The sequence below is a fragment of the Electrona antarctica genome (genome assembly GCF_951216825.1).
Source record: "Electrona antarctica genome assembly, chromosome: 8".
NCBI lineage: Eukaryota > Metazoa > Chordata > Actinopteri > Myctophiformes > Myctophidae > Electrona > Electrona antarctica.
The window spans coordinates 12,821,935-12,848,617 of record NC_136789.1 but is presented as its reverse complement, the minus strand read 5'-3'; the positions used below and the strand labels follow the sequence as shown (position 1 = coordinate 12,848,617).

General features: G+C 42.3%; 1 protein-coding gene across 1 annotated transcript in view; it reads right to left on the bottom strand.

Annotated features, from left to right (window-relative positions):
* The window catches only part of tmem132e (transmembrane protein 132E), a 472,661-nt gene that overhangs the window by 154,833 nt on the left and 291,145 nt on the right, over positions 1 to 26,683 (bottom strand). The window contains exon 3 of the mRNA XM_079507332.1: positions 13,922 to 14,867. Within this exon, the coding sequence (XP_079363458.1) occupies positions 13,922 to 14,867 (946 nt within the window). The remainder of the gene's footprint in view (positions 1 to 13,921; positions 14,868 to 26,683) is intronic.

Here is a 26,683-nt window from a genome sequence, read left to right as displayed (position 1 = left end):
AGCTATTTTCAGTGAAGAGATTTAGGGCCCTATTTCTGCCAGTTCTATACCGCTTATAACTAAACTTCTCTGCCTTTTTACTATTTTGAAAAACATTTTTGAATACTTCAAATAGCCGATCTATAAGCTCACAATGTGTTGATGTATTGTATCGGCTAGAACAATTTGAATATGTTTTTCAAAAGAGTAAGGGGTTCAGCACTGATGAAAATAGGGCTCTTAATATAGGGAGAGAACCCCAGTCAATGAAGTACAGTTTAAGGGGTTAACGTTAACTTCTTTTGAAAGTCAAAGTAACTCTCCGCCTGGGTGACTGCGCCTGTATGCATGCATGAGCAGGCATAAAGTGCCCATGCCACTGTCCCATGTCCCCAGTGCTGTATGGGGTGTGTGTTCAGGGTGTCTTACCCTATAAAGCACTCCAGAGAGCAGCGTATCTCAACTGCTATAGAAGATACACTTACTGCAGGGCCGGTGCTCATGGAAATATAGGCCTATAACCTTATCTCATAGCCCCAGACAAGGCCACCTGGGAAATACTGCAGTGTGGATGTGGGGGGAGACAAAAGAGAGTATATTGGCCAGCCTACAATTGGGCAGCAGGACATAGAGTTAGATTCAAGGTAATTACTGGAGTCTGTGGATTTAGGTGCTTATTTCAGCCAGCAGGGGTTCACTAACCCTAACCCTCTGCCTGCCTACACAGTAAAAGTGTTAATTCAACTCTGAGAAATGTATTTGTACATTCTCGCAGTTACATATGGATGAGGATTTCACTGTGTACATTTTGAAAGCCATTCAAAAGAGACTCTAATAGCTGTTGGCTTAAAGGACCACTTACACATTTTCACCTTATCTTCATATAACTGGTCGTCACTAATGCTAATTGCTCATTATCTGATGGCACCATTTATGTCTACTCACTCTGTATCTCAAAGGAGGGCTGTGGAGTGTTCAGAAACCTGCCTACCAGTGACATCATCTGTAGATAGGTTTGGTTTTTATTTATATTCGTATTAATGCAATTCTATTTCAGCATGCTAACTTTCCAGAAAGAGGAAAGTTGTAGTTTCTATTAGCTTGGAATCCCCATTGATGATGTCACTGGTAGGCAGGTTTCTATACTCACGCCCACCAATGAGACGCAGCGTGAGTAGACGGGAAAAATGGTGCCAAAATGAGCATTGGTGAGGACCAATTACGTGAAAACAAGCTGAAAAGTGGTGAGGTGATCCTTGAAGTGCTCCTTTAAGACATAAGAGACACAATTCGCTCCTATCTCTCTCTCTCTCTCTCTGTCCAATGAAAACTGCAACTTCAGATGACATCACCACTCTTTGCACCACGACTTTGGCCGAGCTGACCATTCGTCATCATTTGTTATGTCAACAGTCAGACGTTAGCCAACAGCTGTTGGAATCTTAAGGCATATCATACATTACGTTAATTACTGCACGCTCTCTAGTCAAGGACTATCGGACCCAATAACGTGCTTGCCAATGAATCACTTCCCCCCGCTGTGATCAGACCAAAGGAAACATGTTAACTGGGCACACCTCAGACATGGCCATGCCAACGAGGAGGCGGGAATGCGCAATTCGTTCATTTATAATCATTAGCTTAGCCGTCCTGAGACGGTGCCCCCTTGCCGTCGTTAATGGATACGCACTAACCCACTGATGACCTTTTCAATATTTCTTAATTTCGGATTGGCCCAATTTTCCCCTGCATGCGTCCTCGAGAAACCATTTCTGTTGTCCCATGATTCATTTAATCATCGTTCTTCACACCGCGCCGTCTAATGGGAGTAGAAATAATGCCAGTGAGCACTTCTTTTTGGCATGGACCGGCATCAAATATACAGCCAATAATCTGGTGAGTGGCTTTTCATTTCCTCCACCTCCTCTTGGAAGTGCTGTGACACCATGTGATGTCATCACAAATGATGTACAAAATTACATGGGAGCTGTGCCCTCTGACACCACACTTCATTGTATGTACAAGATGTATAAATTATGTTAGGATCACTAATTTTGTCACCTGTGCATAATTATCAATGTGTACCAAGCATGCAATGTTAAAGTCTACTCTACAAAATGATATAGTAACGGTAGACTCACAAATGGAGTTATTAATTACAATAATAAAGTTCTCATCATGTAAGTATTTGAAGATTGTAAAAAAAGAAACAAAATGTCTTCTAAATCCGTTTTCTGTTAACGTATGTTGCTATGTTAGCAGTGCTCAAACCTGTTCATGTCAAGGATCCCCAACATAATATGCATTTGGCCTCCGCTCCGAGTCTCCGACCCTCATCTCAACATATTGCGTGTGGAAGGAACACGTTATTCCGACCAGTTCCATTTCCCTCCATCAGGCGCCCCGGCTGGCCAGGGGGAGGTAATTTAGAGAACTCTACTGATTTACTGAACAAACCCAGCAAAGGGCAAGATGTAGAGAAAGTAATGAGAGCTGACCAATTTCAATTTCCGTCTGTCGGTGACAACATGAAAATGAGAGGTGCAGTTAAATGGATAGAACCCACAGTGGAACATCTGACTCATCCTGGATCTTGGCTGTAAAGTGTAAACCCATAAAAGTTTTGAGGAAAACCTGAGAAGCATGATGTGTACGACGTGCGTGTACATGTGCATGTGCGTGCGTGCGTGCGTGCGTGCGTGCGTGCGTGCGTGCGTGCGTGCGTGCGTGCGTGATGGGTGCTTTGGGCAGATCAAATACAAGATTATCTGATGGAATAAGGGGGGGGGGAGGGACGTAACATTGATGCTGACTGAGTAATACGATAAGACTAATTGGCTTTCTACCAAAGCCCTCAGTGGGAAGGATGTCTGCATGTTGCAGACTCGCCAGAGAGGCTCAGTGAATAGATGATCTTGTTTCAGTAGCTGCATGAACCCAGCTCATTTTAACCACTAAGACCCTCTATACGTTTTTCCCTACACCAAATATCGACACCGAAAATAGCCGATGTACAAGCTCACAATGTGTGACATGAGCTTGTAGATCGGCTATTTTGGCCAGAATAGGGATGATAGGGCTAAAGTGCTTAAAAAAGAAAAATCTTTACATGGAGCTACTGACTATTTGAAACTATATCGATATCATCATATGAGACTTAATATCGTCTGGGATTTTCGATAGTGGTATTGTGATATGGCATTAGTTTTATTTATTTATTTATATATAGAATAAGTGTATTTTCCCGGTTTTATTCACATATGCCTTATTTTATACTTTTTTATTTTATTTTCAAAAATATTTAAACGAGACAATCTAAAAGCTTACAACTTGTGAGAGCTTGTTGATCAGCTATTTTATATTGAGGTGTTATCTATATCGCCCAGCCCTAGCTCATGTACAGAAATCTAATGATCTTTAATAAATGAGCATCAAATCTCAATAAACGGTATGTTACCCAATAACCCTCATGTAAATTTAACACAGTGTAAAAATGGGACCTGTGTGGTTTGCGCGCTCTGCATTGAAGGTGCAAAGGAAACTAAAACAATACGACACTGCTCAGTGGTTGCTATAAAATGATAATATGGGTGCTGCCAATCATTGGCACATTTCCCTGCAAGGGAATGTATTACAGAATAGATTGCAGAATATATCTTATGTCTTATACCAAGTCCACTGTACTGTATATAGTTAGTATTCAGACTATAACCCTTTAATAGACTGAAATGCTTGATATAAGTTATTGAAACACTAAGCATTGCTATAAGAATGTCAGGATTAGTAGCCTACTGTACTCTTTACTGACAGCATTTTAATTACAAATGACGAATGCAAGCCATTTCAGGGAATAAGGGCCTGCTATATGTAACGAGAATGAGAAGCAGACCTATGAAACAGACCTAAAGAAATCCTCGATTAGCATTAATTTACCAAGATTACATAATACACTTGGTACCGTTATGCAGGTGCATGCATGCAAAGTCCTTGCAGTATCCACATTTACAGTATCCACATTTACAGTATCCACATTTACAGTATCCACATTTACAGTATCCACATTTCAAGTGATTTTCTTCCAGCAAACGTATTCTAAGCCTGTGCTGAACCATCAGCCAACCTTAAGTCAAATGTTTCCTATATTCTCGCTAGTGGCTAAAGCTCCCTTAACAAAGTTACTGAGAGGGATGATACATGTATACAAAGTTCAGTTCCGTTCCTTCAGCATTTTTGTGGAAAAAAAAAACCCTACATAGAGGCTGCAATGACTATTTCATTGACAAAAAAAGAAAAAAAAAGTTCAAAGCAGTCCATTTCATTAAAACCCTGGCACACACATCTCTGTTGTAATGTTTGAGCCAAAACCCTTTTAAGAGGATTTCCACACACTATGTAGCATAAATGGCAAATTTATTCTACAAAATTCCCCTGCTGCTGCTGCTGACCTTAAATAACACGTTTGCAGAGTCTGGGGACGAGGCAGACAGAGCAAGCAAACGACAAGGCGGGGAGATAGCAGTGTGGAAGAAAGAGATTCTGAACATGCACACAGCGAGTTGGTGAGTCTTTGCAGGTGTTACCGGCGTGTCACCGGCAGACAGAGTAGTATACGGCTGGGAGGTGATGTTGGCACAATCCAATATGACCCTAATGGAGGAGACGTGGCTTTTTATGTGGTCAGCGTGGTGGTGGGCTGCTATGGGGTTGGGGGAGGACAGAGCAAGACTCCCCCAGACCGCCTCCTTCCTTTATCAGAGACCCTGACAAGCACTCGTTCTCCGTGTCACTCGATGTGACCTGACGGGCCGGGCCTGTGGCGGCTGCAGCCCTTTCCCCGCAAGCTATGGCGTGAACGCGGCCACGCCGGCCAGTCGGCGACGAGGAGGTGCTGACACTTCCCATCAAAGTGGGGAGAAGACGAGGCTGATAATACATTGTGACGAGGAGGAGGCACGGAGTGAACCAAGAGAGGAGGAGCAGGAAACAGCGGCCACTCAGGAAGTTGCAGTGTTCTTATGAGGCTCATGAGTCATGCTAAAACAGCAAGTGATCCTCTGCCTTTTTTCTTTATTATTATTTTTTATTCCAAGGCAGGGAATTCATTTGGGGTCCCATGAAGTGAGTGAATGGCAATTGCCACCTGCTGCAAGAATTAACATTTCATTTAATTATTTTAATGTAATGTAATGTAATGTAATTTAATGTATCACTTATTTTAGTGAAATGAAATAAATAAACAAAATACCATATCACACTGTGATATTTTAAAGGTGCTATTAGTTTTACAGCACCTTTAACTTTAAGAGTGAATTTTGGTTCCATTTGTACACTTTCCGAATTACACAACACCCTTTAGTTCTAGAATATCAATAATTTAGATGGGGACCCCCTGGATCCCCCTCAAAGAACGTGGTTCTCATCTGCGGACCATGTTTACACAATGTTTTTCATTTTTTGGATTTAAAAAAATCTATCACTGTACCTACTGTACAGCGACAACTTTGTCTCCAGGCTGACCAGGCTGGCTATGCCAGGTGTAATTGCCCTTACTGCTGAGTCGAGCTACGACTTCAGCAGTGTGACGTGTGTTCATGTGCAAGGCTTCTGAATATGGGTCACTGTCCTTGGCACGCTTCTCCTGCCTTTTGATTAGAGCCAGGATATTTGAATATTACAGTACAGCACATGTTGTACCCAGAGGTCCGGAGTGCTGCACAATGTATCTAAGAAGACACTGGTGTGCAGTTTTGGGCTTCTTTTTCTGTGAAGTTGCTTATAAACATTGGTAGTTGCGGGTTGCATTTTTTTGGCCTTGTATATAAAGTGCAGTTGCTTATTTGGGCTTGTTACCTAAATGTTGTTTAAACCAATGGTTCTCAAACATTTTTATGTCAAGGACCCCCAAATTAATATGTATTTGTCCACCGACACCCCCCCCCCCCCCCCTCCCCATGATGATCTTTAGAAAATAGCTGCAAATATCTGCAGATACAACGCATTGCGATGTCTCGTTGTGAACTTGTAGATCTGCTATTTTCAGTGCTCGCGTGGCCTATAGACACGTCTTTTGGGCTTGTTGTCCCAGACCTGGTTGCTCATGTCTCTCGAAATCTGGCATCACACTGCTGGTGTGGTGCAGACTGCAGACGAGGCTAGCATTAATAGGGTTCATGTGTGCTATGTGCAGACTGGAGACCTATTGGCTGAGGGAACACTAATGGCTCATCGAGCTGAACATTGGCAGCATGTCAGGGACTTCGGCAGATTTAGCGCTGAATCGCGGAGTGCACTTTTTGTGTTTGTATCCCTTGTTAAATTGTCACACTTACTGAAGCGCTGAGGAGCAGCGGCACTTCCAATGTCTAGCTGAAGTAATGATAATGAATTATATGTGATAATGAATTATATGCGCCTTTCAAAACAAGGTTCCAAAGTGCTGCAACAGAGCAATGTTAAAAACGGCATTTGAGTATGTAGAATCACCTATAGAACGGTTTAGGAAAACCCCTTGGTGAGTCTTAAATAAAAAACATTTGATAACACCCTTGGTGTAGAGGTACATTATAGGTATTTAAACGTGACAGTAAAACTGGCAGTGCGCTCCACAGACTATAGGTGCCCAGGCGGTAAAGGCCTGATCACCCCTGGGTGACTAGGTTTGTCATAAGGACCTCCATTGGAGAGAAGAGCCACCCAACGAGCAGAATATCTGTCTGCGTCATGAAGAGCCACGCGTGCTAGATGACATTAATACCGCTATGCATCGTATCATCACATCACCATGGTAACGGATCATTTGACAGAGCACTGCCACTTTCTACATGATTCTATGTACATGACATGCAGTGCGCGCGCTCGCGCACACACGCACGCACGCAAGCACGCGCACACACGTTTGTATTACTATACTTGAGTGAGGACATCGACATCTTAAGACGGCAATGGTAAGAATGCAATTTTTGCCATGTTTTGCCATTTTGTACCCTAAAACTAAAGCCAAAAATAGCTGATAAAGTTTGGAGCTTGGGGATATGCATGGGCTTGAGTATATGCATGGCACCGGCACACATTTAAGTACAAATTGGCATACATCCAACCCTAACCTCTAAACTTAACCTTTAAATGTCTAATCCTATCCCTAACCAGAATCCTTTCCTATAAAATTGTAATCCTGACCCTAATTGTAATCTTTTTTTAACCACTTATCTTGTGAGGACAGGGAAAATTGTCCTCACAATGTCTACTTCTCAAATTCTACTATACAGCACGCACGCGCACGCACACGCACACGCACACACACACACACACACACACACACACACAGTCTATTCTGACGGAAAGGCACTGGGAATACCAAGGGGAATTCCACAAGTAGCGAGGCTCTGCCCTCTCCCTGCCTGGCATGCAGTCTTCTTCTGTCATAACAAGCCATGATCTTCAAAGCTGATGGACTGGAAAAGGGAATGGCAGAATGAATTAACACCCGATGGGGAGGAAGGCGGGAGGCGGGGGGGGGAGGTTGTGGGGGGTGGGACTTTCCTTTTCTCCGGGCCTCTGATTCATCTTTAAACATGTTCCTTGTTGCATCTTTAATTGTCTTCCTCGACACACAGGGGGACCTCAGCTGTTGGCTGAACTCACCTCAACCTCCATCGAGCCTAGATCACCCATGGTGCACCAACAGGGCTTCCACCTGCCTCTCTGACCCATCATGAGACCAATTAAGTCTTCTACACCAATGACTCTCAACCGTTTCAATTTCAAGGACGCCCAATAACAGTGTTGCCACTGTTGCCACATGTATACGATAATTATTGTATTTGTACGATAGTTTTGCCCTACCTGGATGTACAATGTACGATCAATAATCCCAAAATGCCCAAATCGATACGATAATTTCACCACAAAAAAGTGTGTGAATTTTCTAAATTCCCTAGCTGCTGAATTCGGGATTGAGTAATAAATAAGTCAGTAGTAAATCTGACCCGCGTTTTTTCAGTCCAGTTTCAGGCTTTTATTTGTGTAACGTCCAGGAAGTTGCCTGCTGCCACATGGCATAATGTGATGCATTTGTGTCACGTAGGAGTCTCAAACAAGGTTGTTTCTTACACTAAATACATTTTTTTTTGGTGAAATTACATATTTACACAGTGATTTATCTTTTTTGGCGGTGTACGATAGTTTTCTTTCAAATACGATCATTTTAAGCCTCCGGTAGGAACACTAAACCAGAACATGCATTAAGGCACGGACCACCATTTGACACCATGCTTGTTTTTAAATCTGTGGGACCCCAATCTACACTATAAAATCATCAATGTTCAATGTTCAAGTGTACAAATGTGATCTACAAGCTCACAACATACATTGTATGTCCAAAACCATTACTTTTCAACAACTGGAAGAAAAAAAAAGAACTTGTGTTCCAATGTATCCAATGTAGATATAGTCGCAACTCACAAGCTCTTACCGCGTAAGAGCGTTACCGGTCTTTTAGAAGCGATAAGAGGCCCATACAAAACACACACGCATGCACGCACACACACACACAAGCTGGCAAAGGAAAATATTATGAAGCTACCAGAACACTAGGAATACAGGAGGGAGACTTTAACTCCTTTTGTTGCATCAGTCTTCTCTGCCACCATAACAGACAGACTCAGGAAGGCTGTGTTCCCTGTACTGTGGAAGATACTGGCAGATATAGACAGAGCCATGCTCAGTTAAATGTTTCAAGGGGTTGGGGCTATTACAGAGGTCCCCTCATTTTACTGGGTCTCCTGATTCATACATATTCTAGTCTATTACAGGGATTCCTAATGTTTCCATGCCAAAGAACATACCCAAATATCCATAGCCTCTGGATTGTGAATAATAGGATGACAATAATGACATGCTCAAAATTTGGATTCAAATTACCTCTGTTTATGTATTTCTTTTCCAATTGGCCCCCACTTCGAAAACCACTAAAGATCTTTTACACAATCTTGACTTCAGGCAAAGGCACATGTCAGTGAAATTATCATGAAATAGTGAATCAGTGCTGTGGAGAGATGGCAACTAGACTGATATCAGGTCATACTGCACATTCCAGTGAGCGAGAGTCTCCTTGAGCACAGATGTTGTTCTGATGGTGTGAAGACACATGCTTGGGATTCTTCGGGATGATAATTAATGGTTAGGAATTCGTTCTGTGTAGAGAGGGCGTCTTTGTCATTATAACTGAATGTTGTGAGAGACACCTTTAACCACTTGAATACTGGCTTTTATTTTCAGTAAAAGCAGATCTGCAAGCTCCCAATGCAATGACAAAGTACAGGGATTAGTTGGTTTATTCAGTGAAAGTAATTGATAAATATGTTGTAAACACGCCACTCCCTTCAAAACAGTAAATCATTGCTAATGCTCTTGACAAAAAAAAGGTGTGTGTTGTTGTAGTCTGCAGCGTTTCATGATGGATGCCACTGTCATGTTACATCTGCGTGATGTGTTAAATGTTGTGATCATTACCGACGCTGCAGTACTTTGTGTGCCTGCAGAGCATTCACCCACCACAGCATGTGGTAGCTTTAGCATTGTGTGCTCTCAACATTTACACCGTCGTGAACAATGAATGACAAGATCTTTACTACAGGGTGGCCCATAGGGACTATAGGGAGGGACTGCGCTGTCTAGCAGAGGGTCTGTCTGTCTGTCCATCTGTAGATATCTCCAAATTTCTAATATACACTGCCAGTAGTGGGAATGTATTTTGGACAAAACTGACATCACCAACATAATATCAGAGAGCCACAATAGAGGGTATGCGCGTGACATCATCGTCAAACCCGGAAGTTATGCAGGAATGCCTACTGAGTGGCAAAAAAACTACTTTCTGGCCTTGACAACCCATGCATCCAAGCAGAAAAGTCCTATCTGATTGCATTAAACAATGTTAAACAATGTTAAACTCACTCTGCATGTTGGTTTGCTCCTTTATGTGCCATTCACTTTAAGCATGTGCATACCCTCTATTAAACTTAGACACCATCTTGTTATTGTGGTGTGGCTCTGCGGGGGTGCAGCTGTCTATAAGAGTCAGGGCCATGCAGTCTGTCTGTCCGTCCGTCTGTGCGAGTGTGCATCCAGAGCTAATCTTGCAAACGTCTGGGTCGGCCGGCGGCAAATTTCTTGTACACACTTCCAGCATGCCACAGATTCGTTATTCAGATATGTTTTAGACTTTTTGATTTGTTGATTTGTTTTCGATTGTTACGACCCCCGTCTATATGCTATGTTTAACTTTGGAAGTCAATGTGGCTTATTAGGAGTTATACGTCAACGTCATAGATAATAATGTTGTAAACGTCATGACATAGATGGATGACGTCCAAGGCTAGCCACATGAAGTCTGAGAACCCCATGTGGGGGCCAACACTAGGTGGCGTGGTTCACTGAAAACAACCTTGCCCTTATAACATCAAAAAGACAAAAGAGCTCATTGTGAACTTCAGAAAGACTTGAGCACGCCCCCATCTCCGTCAACGGGGTGGAGGTGGAACGTGTCACCACTCACCAGCTTCAGATTTTTTTGGGATCCACATATCAAAGGACCTCTCCAGGGCCCTCAACACCTCTGCCCTGAAAAAGAAGGCCCACCGATGTCTGTTCTTCCCAAGACAGATGTCGATAGTTTGATACGTACAGTAGTAGGTACAGTAGGAATGATATAACATGGTGGTTTTCAACCCCTAATGCACTTGTATTGCAAAAACAGAAGTACTTGGTATGCAGCCAGGAGTAAAGGCTGATTTATGCTTAGATGCGTGTCTGTGTCGTGCACCCAAAACAGCCAATCTACAAGCTCAGAATGTGTCGCAGTGCAACGCGCTCTGAGCTTGTAGATCGACCATTTCTGACACCGAGTTTAGCCTCCTTCTAATGGGCTGTATTCTAGGTCAGGATACTCAACAGGGAAAAGTGAGTTTTTCAGACACAGAAGGTGCACTTTAACATCCTTACTTTGCGAAGTGCTGGACCAGCCAGAAGTGGAACCAGTGAAATGAAATAATAATATTTTATAGTTCAACAGTGTGTGTAAAAAGGTCAAACTGGGCCGTTGCAGCAGGGATTTTTGAGAGTCCATAACTTTTGGAGATTGTAAGAGTCTTATCTGCTGCACTGCGAGATAACACTAATGAACCGTTTTCTGTAGCCGCAAATTGTAGCGGTGTCATTCCTGCCGGGGCTTAATGAGTTATTGAAGCCTAATTAATTCTGTGCAAATCCCTATACTGAAGTCTCTGAGAGTTTTTGTGATAATGACAACAGTCACTTTTACAACAAGTTTCATCATCATTCATAGGTATTGCTCTCTAATATTCGGCCTGTTCCTCTAAATTACTTTCCACATTCTTCATCGCTTTGTTTCTCCTTTTGTGCATATATTCTCTATCAACAACATAGTATTGATGAGAGGTGCAGAAACTAAACATAGACATGTCTCACATCCCCTAAGCTCTAGTCTAATTCCACAAGAAGTGGGTCACGCTCATGAGGAATAGTAATGTTGTTAATTGTTAATTAATACACTTCATGCTCCTATTGCCAGTAGGGAGATTGCGCAAGTAATCTGATTAACGATGATTTCGAAATAGGTATGGAAGAGCAAAGAATACACCTGATTCGATCGTACAACACGGTATAATAGTTCACGTTAGGGGTTAAAGGAGTAGTACCCCCAAAATACTATTTTTGAGGGGCGCTAGCCCCTCCTATAAACAGGTTTAATGTTTGTCTTTAGTTCAATGTTTGTTTTGTAAACACATTGACAATGAAGGGAAAATTTACGTCATATTGTCTCTTTATTGTTAATGGCGTTTAATGTTTGTGTTTGCACCACCATTACATCACCTAATCAACATGAGCTAGGCTTTAATATATTAGCACCCCTCACTTCACACGGGTGTGATTTTTTCAATTCACCCCCATGAAGCCTTGAATTCATGGAGATGTTTTAGTTTTTGTCAATAATTTGATGACCGGTAGAGTCTTGGTAGGAGACGCATAGACTCAAAGGAGACTCTAGTGAGTCTCCTACTGACCGATGACCCCGTCATCAAATTACTGACTCAGGAATGCGACAAAAAACTAAGAATCTCCATGAATTCAAGGCTTCATTAATTGATAGAAAATAAGTATTTTTTTCGGTGAACTGCTCCTTTAAGTGTCTTGCTCAGAGACACCTCGACAGTGACACATGCCAGGGCCACTGAACCCTCTACCCATTCGGCTACACAGTATGGCCACCCCTGCATTCAATTCATGAACCTTGGTTGTCAAGATGGCCATCTCTGCTGACAGAGTTGTGACAGGTGAGAAATGATATGCCACCCAATGTAGACATTTGTAAACAAGTGTCAGCACAAGGACTTGTTCTGGACTGTAACTGTGAGTGTGAAGCAGTGCTTTTCTCTCAACGTGTGCACTCACTCTCAGCAAGCAATAAATACAGGTTAAGTACAACTTAACACCAGAATATATTATTTCCACACTGGAAAGTTTACGACAAACTTTATCAATTAAGTCATGACATGCACTGCAAATGATTTGTATGATCAGCTACTGAGTAAACAAAATGTGCTTCGTATGTTAAGTACCTCAAAAGGCCAACAAGACTCCAATTCTACATCTTTCCCTCTACTTTATCTTGCCTGGCATTTAATTACTGCTGGCAAATTCCTGGGCTGAGTGAAAGGAACATTAATGAGAAAAATATGCAACATAGTCGTCTGTCTTTTCAGAGGTAAAATGGGCATCACTAGTATTGCATCTATTGGAGGTAAATGACTAATACAGAAATACAAGGGAAGAGGAAAGAGAAGGCAGGAAATAGACCAACAGTATGGTTATGTGGGCCCGTGCCATTTCTTAGATGTAACAAAATGCTCACACACAGCCACACAGTTGTGGATGAAACTCCCCAATTTGATCTTTTCTATCTATGCCTATATGCTGAGCAGCATGTCTGAGGTGGATCTGATGAACCTCTTAGGAGAGAGATAGTTAGGAGAAGTACAACCCCTGAAATGGTAAAATGTCACAATAATTTAAAAATGGCTGATTTCCTGTTGATCATGGCACCATGACCTTTTAAGTTGGGTATGATATACATGTACCTACCAAATGTGTCTCACAACTAGTGTGTGAGACTTAAACTTTGAAATTGTATAGGGGATGCTATCACAACATTTTGGCACACCCATTTCCATGACCAATAAAATACATAATTTGTCAATACTACTGATGTGTGATTATATTACTGTGACTAAAACATGAGTCAAACAACTATTTCCAAGTCTAGTATTAACTACTTATTTTAAGGACAAATATGAGTTTGATGAGTTTTTTGACTGAATTAGTCTCATCCTCATTGTGTCATTTTATAGAATACACTGTAATTTAATATTCAAGGTGCATGTGCATGTTTGTATTTTGTGTATTCGTTTCGGCATGTTAATGCATGTTACACCGCATGTGCATGTACTGTATGTAACGGTCTGTAGTCTTTGCTTTAATTTATGTTCATTTAGCTTTACAGGAGTAGATTAATGCATGAATTCTGTTATTCTGTGGGTGATCAGGTGGGGTGGGAGCGGCCAGTTTCAAGACAGCTTTTGTTTCTTTCAAGTTATCGTTGTTTATGTATGCATGGATGTATTTGTAGTATTGCTCCGTCTACTGTACTTACTACTTGCTGTATTTCTGTTACATGGACCCTCTCGAAAACGAGATGATACATCTCAAAAGGATATCCTTCCAATAATGGTACAATACAATGGTAAATGACGTAGTTATAGTGTTTTGTGTGAACGGAGCTTAATGCTGGAGATGGAATGAAATCACAATGTATGTACAGCTTTCAGGGATTAGTGGTCGGGAGGCGGGTGTCAAAGTAACTTACTTGAGGGTGAACTGCTCGATGGTGGAGTTGGGCATCAAGTAGAGGAAGATCCTGAGCGTCTCACCGGGCTTCAGGGGTTTGTCAGGCAGCCTGAGGAACATATTCTTGTCCAGCTGCTTGTCCACCAGTAGCTGCTCCTGGCTGGCCTGGTACAGACTGATGCTGCCGATGCGCAGCAGGGGGTGGTGTGACGGCGGCTCTCCCCTGGAGCCAGCACCCCTTTGACCTTCGACGCACTCTCCTCCCACGCTGGGCTCGTGCAGGGTGTAGTAAAGCTCCGCTTGGAGGGTTTCGCTGGTGAGGCCGTCCAGGAGCCCGTCGGAGCCTCTCCTCCGTCCCAACGGGGCCATGTTGGTGTTGAACCAAGAGGCGGGCAGCTCCAGCTGGGCCAGGCACTGCGCTAGGTTACCTCGCATCCGGCAGGAGGTTTTGGTTTCGCGGACATCGCGAAACGCGTGGAGCCGGACGCAGGGCAGCTTGTCCTGGGCCTTGAAGTCGTCCCAGTCCCGGCCCGCGATGTAGAAGAACACCTGCACCGTAGGGTTGTTCGAGAAGACCCGGGATTGCACAATGAAGGCCCGCACCTTCCAGTTGACTGTCAGTTGGCCGGGGATGTCGAGGGGACTGGTTGGCTGGAGGAGCTCCTTGGACAGAGCCTGGTCCTGGGCAAAGGGCCCAAAGCTTATGTTGATGGCAGGAAAGTCTTTTGTCTGGAACACCACAAAGCTCTCTGAGCGCTGCAGTGGGTGTCCAGAGCTAGGGGCATTGCCACCGCCACCAACAGTCTGGCCCGTAGCCTGGGCCTCTCGCAGGAAGAACGCCAGCTGGGCGTTTGAGAGCTTGAAGTTGGCGGGAAGGTAGACACGAGGAGGCGCTGGGCTGGCTGTCGACGCCAAGGAACTGACGAGGCCGTCTGCGCCGGTCGGCGAGGTTCTACCTGCAAGCGCTGGGAAAACAACGAGAGGAAAGATGAGTTGAAAGATTGAAAGATGTTAGCCATTCACTTAACACCCCATACGTTGCCGAGTCCCTCAGGTGTCTTGTGTTTTCGCTCTAAATTAAATATGTTCGCTGCAAATAGCCTCTATCTACAAGCTTACAACACAATGCATTGTATGTAAGCTTGTAAATCTGCTATTTTCAGAACACGGATGCTGTTCACTAATCGCAGTTGGTCTTTCTTTCTTTTTTAATATAACAATGTTGAAAGGTGAGATCGAAAAGAAATTAAGAGAGAGAGAAAGACAGAGAGAGAGGGTTTTGATTGTTTTGTTCAACTTTTGCTTTGGCAATGTAAACGTTATCTCATGCCAATAAAGCCCTTTTGAATTAATTTGAAATGGAAATGGAAATTGAAAGTGAGTGAGAGAGAGAGAGAGAGAGAGAGAGACGGAAGGAAGGAAGGAAGGAAGGAAGGAAGGAAGGAAGGAAGGAAGGGACAAACTGGAATGGACAGATGGAAGGTATTCACATAGGTCAGCTCCGCTCACTGAGCCGCAAAAGTGGGGGATTGGGAGAAGGTCAGCTCACACTAATCAGCTGATAGCTGGCCAATACATGTCAAGCGCTCTGGCTCCAGAGGGCTAGGCTATACCCAAAGAAACGTGTTGCAGAAGTTGCCTGGCAACTGATCATTATCGTTGTGATGGGACCAAGTGCTAAATCATCTGGTCCTCCAATGGGACGTATCCACACAAAGCTCAATAGCCACTGCAAAACTTTAATGCTGCAACACTTTCAAACAGACAAAACCAAAAAAGCATGGCTCATCATTTCAAGGGCCAATGTACATAGAAACTCTCATCTCCGGCTACAATGGAATATCAATTTACATGTACGGTGTCTAGTGATGGTGAAAATGTCCAACCAACCGATCAAACATGCACAGCTTAACTCATTATACATTAGCAGTCAAAAGTGGCTATAAGTCCTCATACATAGAACAAGCAGCATGAATGTGACATACTTATCAAAATTACCCAGAACTGAACGCAAAGATATTGCATTTCCCCACGGTCCAAATAATAGAAAAAAAGTCCCATATTCCAAATGGATTTATCATTGAAGTTGTATCCTTAAATACAAAAAAAAGAATAAAAAGAAAAATCTGAAAAGCTTTTTGAAGCCTGAAAAATATCCACCTCTTCAAAAGCCGTTAGTTACTCAAAGAGACTCCAAATAAGTTTCTTTCTTTACTCATGTATTGCTCTAGAAAATCGTATCCAGTCATGTACAAAAAAAAAAAAAGAAGAAATTTGTAAAGTGCAGTGGCAGTTCACACTTCAGTCGTTACAAGATCCCGGCGAGTCTCTTGAACTTGTGCTTCTGTAAGTCTCTGTGGTTAAGGTCGTAGTCCAGCGTGGTTTAGCCCTGTGCTGTGGCTCTTTGAATCCCAGACTGCACTCCGCTCCGCTCCGGGGCAGTCAGTCTCCGACAGACAGGCAGGCACGGCCTCCTCCCAGCTGGTGGGCTGTACGCCGCTACAGACAAAGCCTCTGACACCGCCCCATCTTGCCACACCTAGTCTCCCTAGTCTATAATCACCATTTTAGCTCCCAGACTGAGCTGAAGACATACAGCCCTCAAAAGGGCCTGACTTAGACCCACACACCCACACACCCACACACACACACACACTACACACACAATGAGGTGGGGAAAAAAATGAACATTCTCTGACTTGATTCATCCTCTCCCTGTGGACATGTTCAGGCAGACTCCTGTCTGTGTGTGTGTGTGTGTGTGTGTGTGTGTGTGTGTGTGTGTGTGTGTGTGTGTGTGTGTGTGTGTGTGTGTGTGTGTGTGTGTGTGGCGTGCGTGCGTGCGTGCGTGCGTGCGTGCGTGCGTGCGTGCGTGCGTGCGTGCGTGCGTGCGTGCGTGCGTGCGTGCGTGCGTGCGTGCGTGCGGTGAAAGGTGAGTGTGTGTGTGCGTGTGAGGTGGGACGAGAGATGGGGGTTGGATGTATTGCTTGGATGCCTTTAGGCCAAACAAGCGAGAGAGAGCGAGAGGGGCGGGCGGGTTAGGTAAAGATTATTGATGAATTAGCCCATGCAGCTCTCCCTATGTTCCCCTCCTCCTCTTTGTCTGCCCTGGCCCCCGAGAAGGCAACGAGAATGAGAGGATGCCAGGAGGAGGGGGAGGGGACCCTCTCTCTAGTAACATGTGGCTGGAATTCCAATAATACAAGGCAGAGGAATCCATGGATGTCTCTCTCTCTCTGTGTGTGTGTGTGTGTGTGTGTGTGTGTGTGTGTGTGTGTGTGTGTGTGTGTGTGTGTGTGTGTGTGTGTGTGTGTGTGTGTGTGTGTGTGTGTCCTAAAAGCGAATGGCACACAGTGCCGGCCGGCCCGGGTCAACAAAAGATGAGGCAGCAGCCCGGGCAACATTCCACACAACAAAAAAGGGACTGCAGAATGTCACCCAAATAACCTATTGATCATTATGTGTAGTTTACTAGTTTTCCTTTTTCATGCTGCCTATATTCACTCAAACATCCATTTGAGTTCAAGAGCAAGCAATAGACTGGGGTTGCAGTATTCCTACCTCCTTTTTTATTACCATAATTCTGTCCCAATGCAAATCTTGTAGATGTTTTTCATTAGCTAACTCCCACCGCTTGAAATCGGATATCTATTAAGGGGAGTGAGTGTGCTTTCGTGCCAAAGGGACCACAGGGCCAATAGGGCATTGGGTCAATGCCCAAAACTCTGAGGGATCTGTAATGGAGTGTGTCTTTTTGATGCTTTCGCCAGACAGCAGAGAGACACACGGGAGAACAAGGGCTAGGGGATGACCTGTAAACACGAGTCCCCGACCCAGAACCAAACTGGGGGACGCTGCAATTTTATGCTTGACGCTCTAACCATTACATTATGGAAGAGCCAACGTGATGAAGTGTCTCTTAATACGGTCTGCTATGGTGCAGTACTCTCATTCTCATGGTACCGCCGACTACACAAACCACTTTTTATATTCATACAATGAATGCACTGAACAGGATCATGAACAGAAAAATGTTCATGTATCCACTTGTAACTCAGAGAGTGCATGAATGTAACCAAAAGGACCCATGAGTTATTTACAATTTAGTCATTTAGCAGACGCTCTTAATCCAGACACAAGGTTAGGTAATAAATCAAATGCATAGAAATAGTAATCTATAGATAGGTAATCCAAGACCAACCTATCATCAACCTAATAGTATAATACCCCCCTCCCCCTAAAAGATAAGAAAAAAATCAATAATCTGTACATCTGAAACTATACACACTATAGGTCTGTCTGTAATTTAGATGTTATGTATAACATCTAAATTACAGTTAAATGAACACTGAGGATTTAATCGTGTACACCCCCTCTCCAGCGCTCGAGCCACGTCTCGACGGTGGAGTCGAGAGACGAGAGAGGATTGCGGCTCCCGTTGCGTCGCAGGAGCTCGGGGCTCCACCCACTAGCAGCGAGATCTCACAGAGTGGGTGGGTGGATACAGATGGGCTTCCAGGGTTGAAGCCCTATCACTTTCACTGGCTTCCCTATTAGACCTCGGGCCAAATTGAGTTGAATGCTCTTCCTGTTGTGCTCCTGTTACATGAAACATCTGTTGTGTGTGTGTGTGTGTGCGTGTGCGTGTGCGTGTGTGTGTGTGTGTGTGTGTGTGTGTCTTCTCAGGGCTCATTCCATCCATCAGAGTACTTTGCTTGATGGGGACTAATGAAAGACACTGTGGTGCTGTATAAGTTGGATACTCTTGTGCCGTTATGCCAATAGCAGACCTTCAAACCACAAATTCTGATTTCAGTCCGAACTCAATTATTTTAGCAGAGAATCTTGCTCAGAGATGTATCAGCACTGCCAAATGTTCAAGCCATTCATTGAAGGGTTTGTTGCATACTAAAGAGTCCCTCTCAAAAAAGGGTTATTAGGCAGCTGCTTCTGCACAGCAATCCAATAAAGTTTTCATTATTAGTCACAAAAAAAGAGAGTTAAAAATAAAAAAGAAAAGAGTTAAAAATTCCACTCAGAATCGTACTGCTTTACCATTTAGACATGATGAATATAGTACAGACGGTTATGGAATTAAAGAATGGGAAGTTATTGTAAGCTCACAAGCCACAAACCTGAAATGTTGCCATCCTTTGTAAGCCTGTTATTGACAAAATATGGAATATGTCTAAATATAATTAGCTCAGGCAGTGCTTGAGTTGCCAAGAAGCCACTTTGTTTGCATAATAGTTATGCAGATCAAAGATAGTCTTCAGCAGCAAAAAATAAATATGATTGACAGCTAAACAAAATATTGGTTCATGAAACAAAAAAACATAAATAATACGGAAATAGCTGGCATACTACCATAGAGCTGCAAGAAACACGCACACACACACACACACACACACACACACACACACACACACACACACACACACACACACACACACACACACACACACACACACACACACACACACACACACACACACACACACACACACACACACACACACACACACACACACACACACACAATTATGACAACAACCAGTATGAATTTTGCTTTGGTAAAGGTTTTTGGATAGTTACTTAAACTTAAGAGTCACTTAGAATCCATCAGATATTGTTTTGCTTCTGAGGGATAAGAGGTAACCGAATTTTCTCTTGCTTACTTCCTGGTAGGACGTTCATTTAAGGATATGCTTTTAGTGAGCCAGAACGCTGAAATGAAGCGTGCACATCTTGCAGCCTATGAAGGCAGCTGACCGTGGAAGCCAGATGTTGTGAGGAAGGCACAGATTGAGTAAACATCACTTAAGGAAAGTATCAGGAAAGAAGATGTTTGAGAGTTTAGAGGAAAATCTGCAGCGTCCTTACTCAACTACAAATGTGGCATCCCCTGAAGCTTTATCGATCCTCTCAGCCCTTTCCCTCCTTCCCGCTGCCCTCCTCTACATTGCACTGAATATCAATACCCTGGTCCGATGATCTACGCTCGCTCCGTCTACCACGTGATCATCTTCCACTTTTTGAAGATGTTTGGGGAAATCAGACATATAAAACATTTTTATGCCTTTTCCTATCGCTTATTCATTGCATTTTTATGATGATGGAAGGATTTAAGAAAAGCCGTCTAGTGGAGAGGCCAGGACCAAAATTTTGATTAATGTATGCATATCTCGCATCACTGAGACTTGTATGGAAATAAATACTTCTAATGTAAAACGGATTGCATCATCAATCGATTAGCTGTGCATACAAATCAGAATGCAGATGAAAAGTGTAATATTTTCCTGCATGTATGTATGAGGAAACCTTACTTTTTCTGGAAGGCACTGGTGTTTGCATATCTGCCAAAACTGTACTGTGCTTTACTTGTTTGTACGAGTCCTGCTAGGTTTTGAATTAAAGTAAATTTGCCATTGAAACAAAGTGGGGAACATTCATTCAGGCTTTCACATGATGAGCTACTGTATATCGTCACTGTAAGGTGGAAACCTGCGTTCCACAGGATCCAATGTAGTTAGTATTTAGTCATGAGCAATAATTCAAATCACAGATTTAACTTTACATTTTCAAAAACAGCAAAAAGAGCGGATCTTCATTGCGTTCATGAGCTTGTCGACGGTTATTCTTGCTATGTTTTTATTTATTTAGCTCTACCCAGAGCCATCTAATATAAGAGTTACGATATAGAGGGGGCAGAAACCGAGCGCTCGAGCGCTGTTCATGCAGCCTGAACTGAGGCAAGCTGGAGTTGGAAATATGTTTTCAACGAGGGCGGCGCAAATAAGAGCTATTTTAAGCATGTGTGCAACATGCCAACTGTTTTAAAGTATTGTACAGTAACAACTAAAGTCTATTTTCTTTACTTTGTTTAACTAAAGTCTCTTTAATGTTTATGTTGTAGTACTATTACTACAAAACAATCTAAAATAAAGTGATTTAAAATCTAAGGCTCTGGCACTACCCAGCCCCTGACGGACTCTAAGGAGGCTTCATTACTGACCAGCACACATGCTAACAGTGGTGACCACAACAGCAGCAGCAGCATGATGACATGTTACCATAGCAACAGTGTGAGCAGACCACAGGTAAGGTGAGTTGTTGACTACAGAAACACATGTAACATTATAAACTCATGTAACCTTGTGTGTCTAGATTGTCATTTTTTTTTTCTTTTTACCAAGGCAGGCCATGCTAACAAAGTTAGCGCGTTAGCATCGCCTATATACACAGAGCTTTACAGGCTTAGTGTTGCATGAATAGACCAGTTATTTATAACATGACAATCCAAACGTTTTTAATGTGAGATGTTCTGGTGATCACAGAGGCTTGTCTATTAGATCAACCTGGGATTTTATGCTAAATTGGGTGCTTGTGTGCTATCACTGCTATCTCTAACAGATTGTCCATGCTAGACAAATATAGCGTTACATCTACAAGCTTGTAGATAGGCTATTTTCACATAGCTGGTTTTGTCTATTAACTCTTTTTTGGGGGGCCCACCCTGAGTGTACTAGCCCACACAATACTGTGAGCTTGCAGATCGGCTATTTTCACATAGCTCTGATATATACCGGTATATAATTTGTAGTGGCTTGTTGATTTTGATGCTATATTAACACATTTCGGGGACCACCTGGAACTAAGGGTCCCCTGACCCCAATCAATATTTTCAATGGGTCTGATATGGGTTCAATGGGTCTGATATGGGTTCAATGGGTCTGATATGGGTTCAATGGGTCTCAGATAATGGCTAACTAGGCTACATTTTTATAATAGGTAAAATTGAGTTTGATGCTATATTAATAAAACTGCTCAGTGATTATAGGCAAAATGGAAAATGCTACAACAGTGAGAAATCAAATGATTGATTTGATTTGATGATTGATGGTTTTAGACAATATGCATTGCAGATATGTTTACTGTACCTGATATTTTATTTATTTATGTTGCTCCTATGCTCTTGTTTAGTGTAGAAGATAGGGTAGTGGATAGTGGTTCTCAAACTGAGGGTGTATAAATGGAACCAGATCCATTTGGTTCCATTTGTATACTCTTAGTTAGGATTTTATAGTATAACTTGCCGTCTCAGTCTCAAATATTATCCAAATTAAATGTCAAATGGGGCAGCCTATGTTCCTGTTGGCTGTTCATGCTAGGGTATACTGTTTGTGTGTTATGTTATGTGTAGGCCTTTATGTGTAGTGTACATGATTGTGGAAGCCTAGAGTTGAGGCTTTGGAAGGTTCTTTATCAAGCCACTGCAACACAGATTATTCATCCCGATTTTAATATTTTCTGTATTGACATGCAAGTAGGGATGGTGATGTCAGAAAACAAGCACTGGTAGTTGGTACATTCTATCATTGCTAGAATCAGGGTTCAAATCCCTGTGCTGCTGGCTGTCTCACCGTTGTCCTATGTTTAACCCATTCAGGCCTGACGTCGAAATTTAAAAAAAAAAGTTTTCTAAATCATGACAATTTTCGGAAAGATTTGAGGCACATTTTAACGATTTTTCAAAAATAGCAGACCTACAAGTTCATAGCGCGCCACTCGGTGGCGCGCTATGAGCTTGTAGATCTGCTATTTTTCAATAGCTAAATTATAACAATGTTTAAAACACCAAAAGGGGTTCCTGCCCCAAAATGGGTTAATGGTTAATGTGGTTAAACGCTAACGTGACATGGATGCGTTCCAGGTCTCAATGGGTTAAAAGTTAATGTTATCACTCAATTCATTCTCACGCTGTTCATTGTACACTTTACATCACACTTAATTGTGTAAAAGTGGGGATCGAACTGGCGACCTTGGTCGAAGCGGGGATCGAACTGGCGACCTTGTGGTCCATACTTCCCCCGCTCAGAAATGACAGTTTTAAACATTTCTGTACACATGTCACCAAAACTATCTAAAAGAAATGTTTAGACGTGTACAAGTCATAAAAGACTATATTGTCTTGGATAATTTGAATTATTTCAAACTTCTTTTTACTTGAAAAAGCTTACAAAGCATCACATCGTGCTGCATTGTGCCAATTTTGAACATTTTGAAAAAATAAATTAAGAAATTGTATATTATCGTAACAATACAAAATGATCGTCTCAATATTAACACTTAGCCCGTTAGCATTTATTGAAAAATTAGGATCTAATTCACGCCAGCATTTTTCCCAGTCGAGCTCTTATTTTGAAAAGCCACATTTCCAGACTACCGGAAGTAGTATTATCCTAGTAAGTAGAACAGGTCCCGGACAGGCCTTCTTTACAAGATGGGTCTATGCCGGGGCACTGGAGGGCTCCTCATCGCTGGCTCTGTGCCATCAAAGAAAGGTTGTTTTGACCAAAAATGCCATCTGGGACAAGGAATAGGAGATACAGGCGATTGAAAGAAACGGATAGAATGGATTCTTATGGTGCCGATGATCTAAGATGGGCGACGGAGTCTTGTGACAACAACAGCTAGCTACCCGATGCTAACATAAGTAGCATTATGGCTTGATCGATCGAATGCACTATAAAAGCGCATTTGCCATTGATGTACGGCAATGGCGTTAAGCGTAGTATCAAAAAATAGGCTTCAATTGACCTAGATCTATGCCAATGGCACTGAAATTAACTTCTATTCTAATCACACGCATTGCTTTTTATTGTCCATGGGGGGCATGGACATGATCACACGTATTTTGAACAAATACCTTGATATTAACAGTTCTACTGCTTGTCACGCGTTCCCCGCATTTTTATCAAATATTCTACGCTGCCTAGATTGTTTTATTACCTTTAGATCATACGCTGAAGTATCTGGGCTTTTGATCGGCGAAAATCCGCTTAAAATAGCTTCCCTGGTGTCTTGCGATCAATCGCACCACCCGCCATCTTGGTACGCCACAAGCCGGGTGCATAATACCACATTCCATGAGGCCGTGTCTTCCGTTCACTTGCATTGATTGGACTCAATTTCCCAGAAGCCCTAGCAGCCCAGCGAATGTGTCGATTTCCGGTTTCGACATCACAACAAGAAGCTCCTTCCACCAGCTTCGCGAAAAAGACGGACTTTCTTTTTAATTATTAAAATAGGGCGATTTAGACACATAAAACAAATAGCGGGAATGTCGTATTATGCAGTGGCGGAACACTGGATCAAACAATTAGCGGCAATGAAACTGTTTAACGATTTTTTTATCCAGCACTTCGTCCTGGCCCTAGCTGCCTCTGACCTTCGCAGGCAGGAAGCTCCATTATTGTAGAGATACTAGAGAATATTATGTCAAGGCAGCATTCTGAATTCTCTTTAGTAAGCATCATAGAGTACCATATGCAAAGCCCATATACTGTACTTAATTCAGCAGAATAATTCATTGTTGATGCCTAATAAGATCAGCAATATGATCCATAATTCATATTGACATAATATTATTAACATTTATTAACAAGGTAACAAGGTTACGTATATATACATTATGGGCATTCTGTCTTATCTGTCTCTTGGGAAACTATTATGAAGGAGCCAACAACTGAATCTTGTATGTGGTGCCTTTATGCTGAGAGCTGATTCACATTCAGCAGGCGTCTGAGCCTGGCGTGTTGATGTAAACTGACCAGCAGACACTAGATGCACTGCATGCAACCACATTATGTCAACTGGCCATGCAGACTTACACCTCAATCTTTACACGTAATGCTGGGTGAAACCTTGACACCTCTTTATCGTAATAATAATAATAAACTTTATTTGTATAGCACCTTTCATACATAAATGCAACTCAAAGTGCTTCACAGGGCAGTACATAAAAATAGCAATAAAACACAGGCAAGCAGTTAGACGGATAAAACAATGGTAAAGAGCAAACAACAAAAAAAAAGCATAAAAACATAGATGGACGAGAAACAAAGCACACCAAAAGGTCAGAATAGAGAACTCAACTAAAACTAAAACTCAATTAAAAGCAAGAGTAAAAAGGGATAATAACTCCTTACTTTTACATTACTGTACTGCCAATGTTTCCGAACAAGCCAAATGACTATGACTGTGATAAATTGAAATGTACTACTTTTCATCTCTTTAACCAGTCCATAGACCAACCAATCGACCATAATAACCGACTATAGGATTAGGGTTTTGCATGTACTACTACTGCCCTCTCAACCCATGCAAATATACCGTTAAATAATGAACTAAAATGTAGCCTATTGTTGTTTGGGATTCATCAATGCAGCATGTTTACCATTGCATGGTTTAGTAACTTGTATGAAACTCTAGCAACTGAAATTTTGATTTGAATAGAAAACCAATTACAACTCATCAGACCATCAGCATGCTATCCTGTACTGTCTAACTTTTTAATCAGGGATGTATCATCTGTAATACCTATATTTTTGTATACTGTTTAAGCCATATCAGTGGGATGGGCATTCAAAGAGAAATCCTACGTATGACTCAAACTGCGTGGTGGATTATTATTATACAGTCTAAAATACAGACATAACTCATTCACGCACACAAATGTAATCACAGAGAAAACTGAACTTCTTTTCATTTATTTTTTTACACATCAATGGCCCTCGCCAGGCTGGCATTACCATACGGATAGAGAGTAACTGACACCCTAAAAGAGAGGTTTATAATGTAACAAAGGATTTGCGAGGAAGGATTGCATGTGCCACATTTGGACCCACAAAGTAGCAAATACGTCATATGTGCCTTAGCCCTCTGTGCCACTAAGACGCCTCATATACCTTTTGTTCTTATGCTGCCAAATGGACTCTTACAGGCACAGCTACTGCATGCATGAGTAGAATGGATTGATGAAAGGCTGTGAATGCCTTGTGGCACTGCGATATGTGACTCAATGCTATCTGCGTCCCACACAATCTAGAGAACTCTCCAGAGGGGACATGCCTCATGTGGTTAACCGAGCTTCACAATCTTCTGAATACAGAGTGGCCCGTTGCAGTGATTCTCAACCTTTTTAATTTCAAGGACCTCCGGTTTGAAATGCAGTAGGTCACAAGAGAAGAGTGCCCATTTGATACGATTGTAACGATTTGTATCTGGGACCCCAATCTAACCTTTGAAATACTCAAGGTTAATTTAACTCGGAATGTGAACAAATGGAACCAAATGGACCCTCATGGGGTCGATTTGTAAATTGTACACTCAGGAGTTAAAGCCCCGCAAGTTCCAATTCCATTCCTAACTATCAATAATGTTCCACATTGAGAACCAGTAGCCTGTGTGTCCCTCCCTGTAGCTTTTACCATATACTCTTGCATTTTATTTACTTCGCCCCACCCACTCCATCCTTTTTGAAGGCTTGGAGTTATGTATTCCTCTCACAGAATATTTTGTACAATCTACGCATTTTTGTTAGAGGATTAAACACTTTCTAGACAATATTTTATACATCATTGAACAGGATCCGCTTCTGAATTATGCATCACATGAAATAAGAATTAAAGAAGAGAAGAAAAAAATAAAACATTCTGAATGGCGCGAACACTAGGTCCATAACACCAGGTCCATAGAATGCTAGCCTTGCATTAAACTCAACTCATTTGAACCTGACAGCATACCATCATTCTGACCAATCTGTATCAATGTCACTCCATCAAGAAAACCCAGAGGAATGCTGATGCCAGAAATTTGCTTCATTGGTCACATCATTCATACAGGGTACTCTGGCTATGCTGAGAGATTGCAAACTCAAGAGTTTGGACGTAACGCTACGCTACGTCTATTTTCAATATTGTCCTTGGAGTAGCCTGGT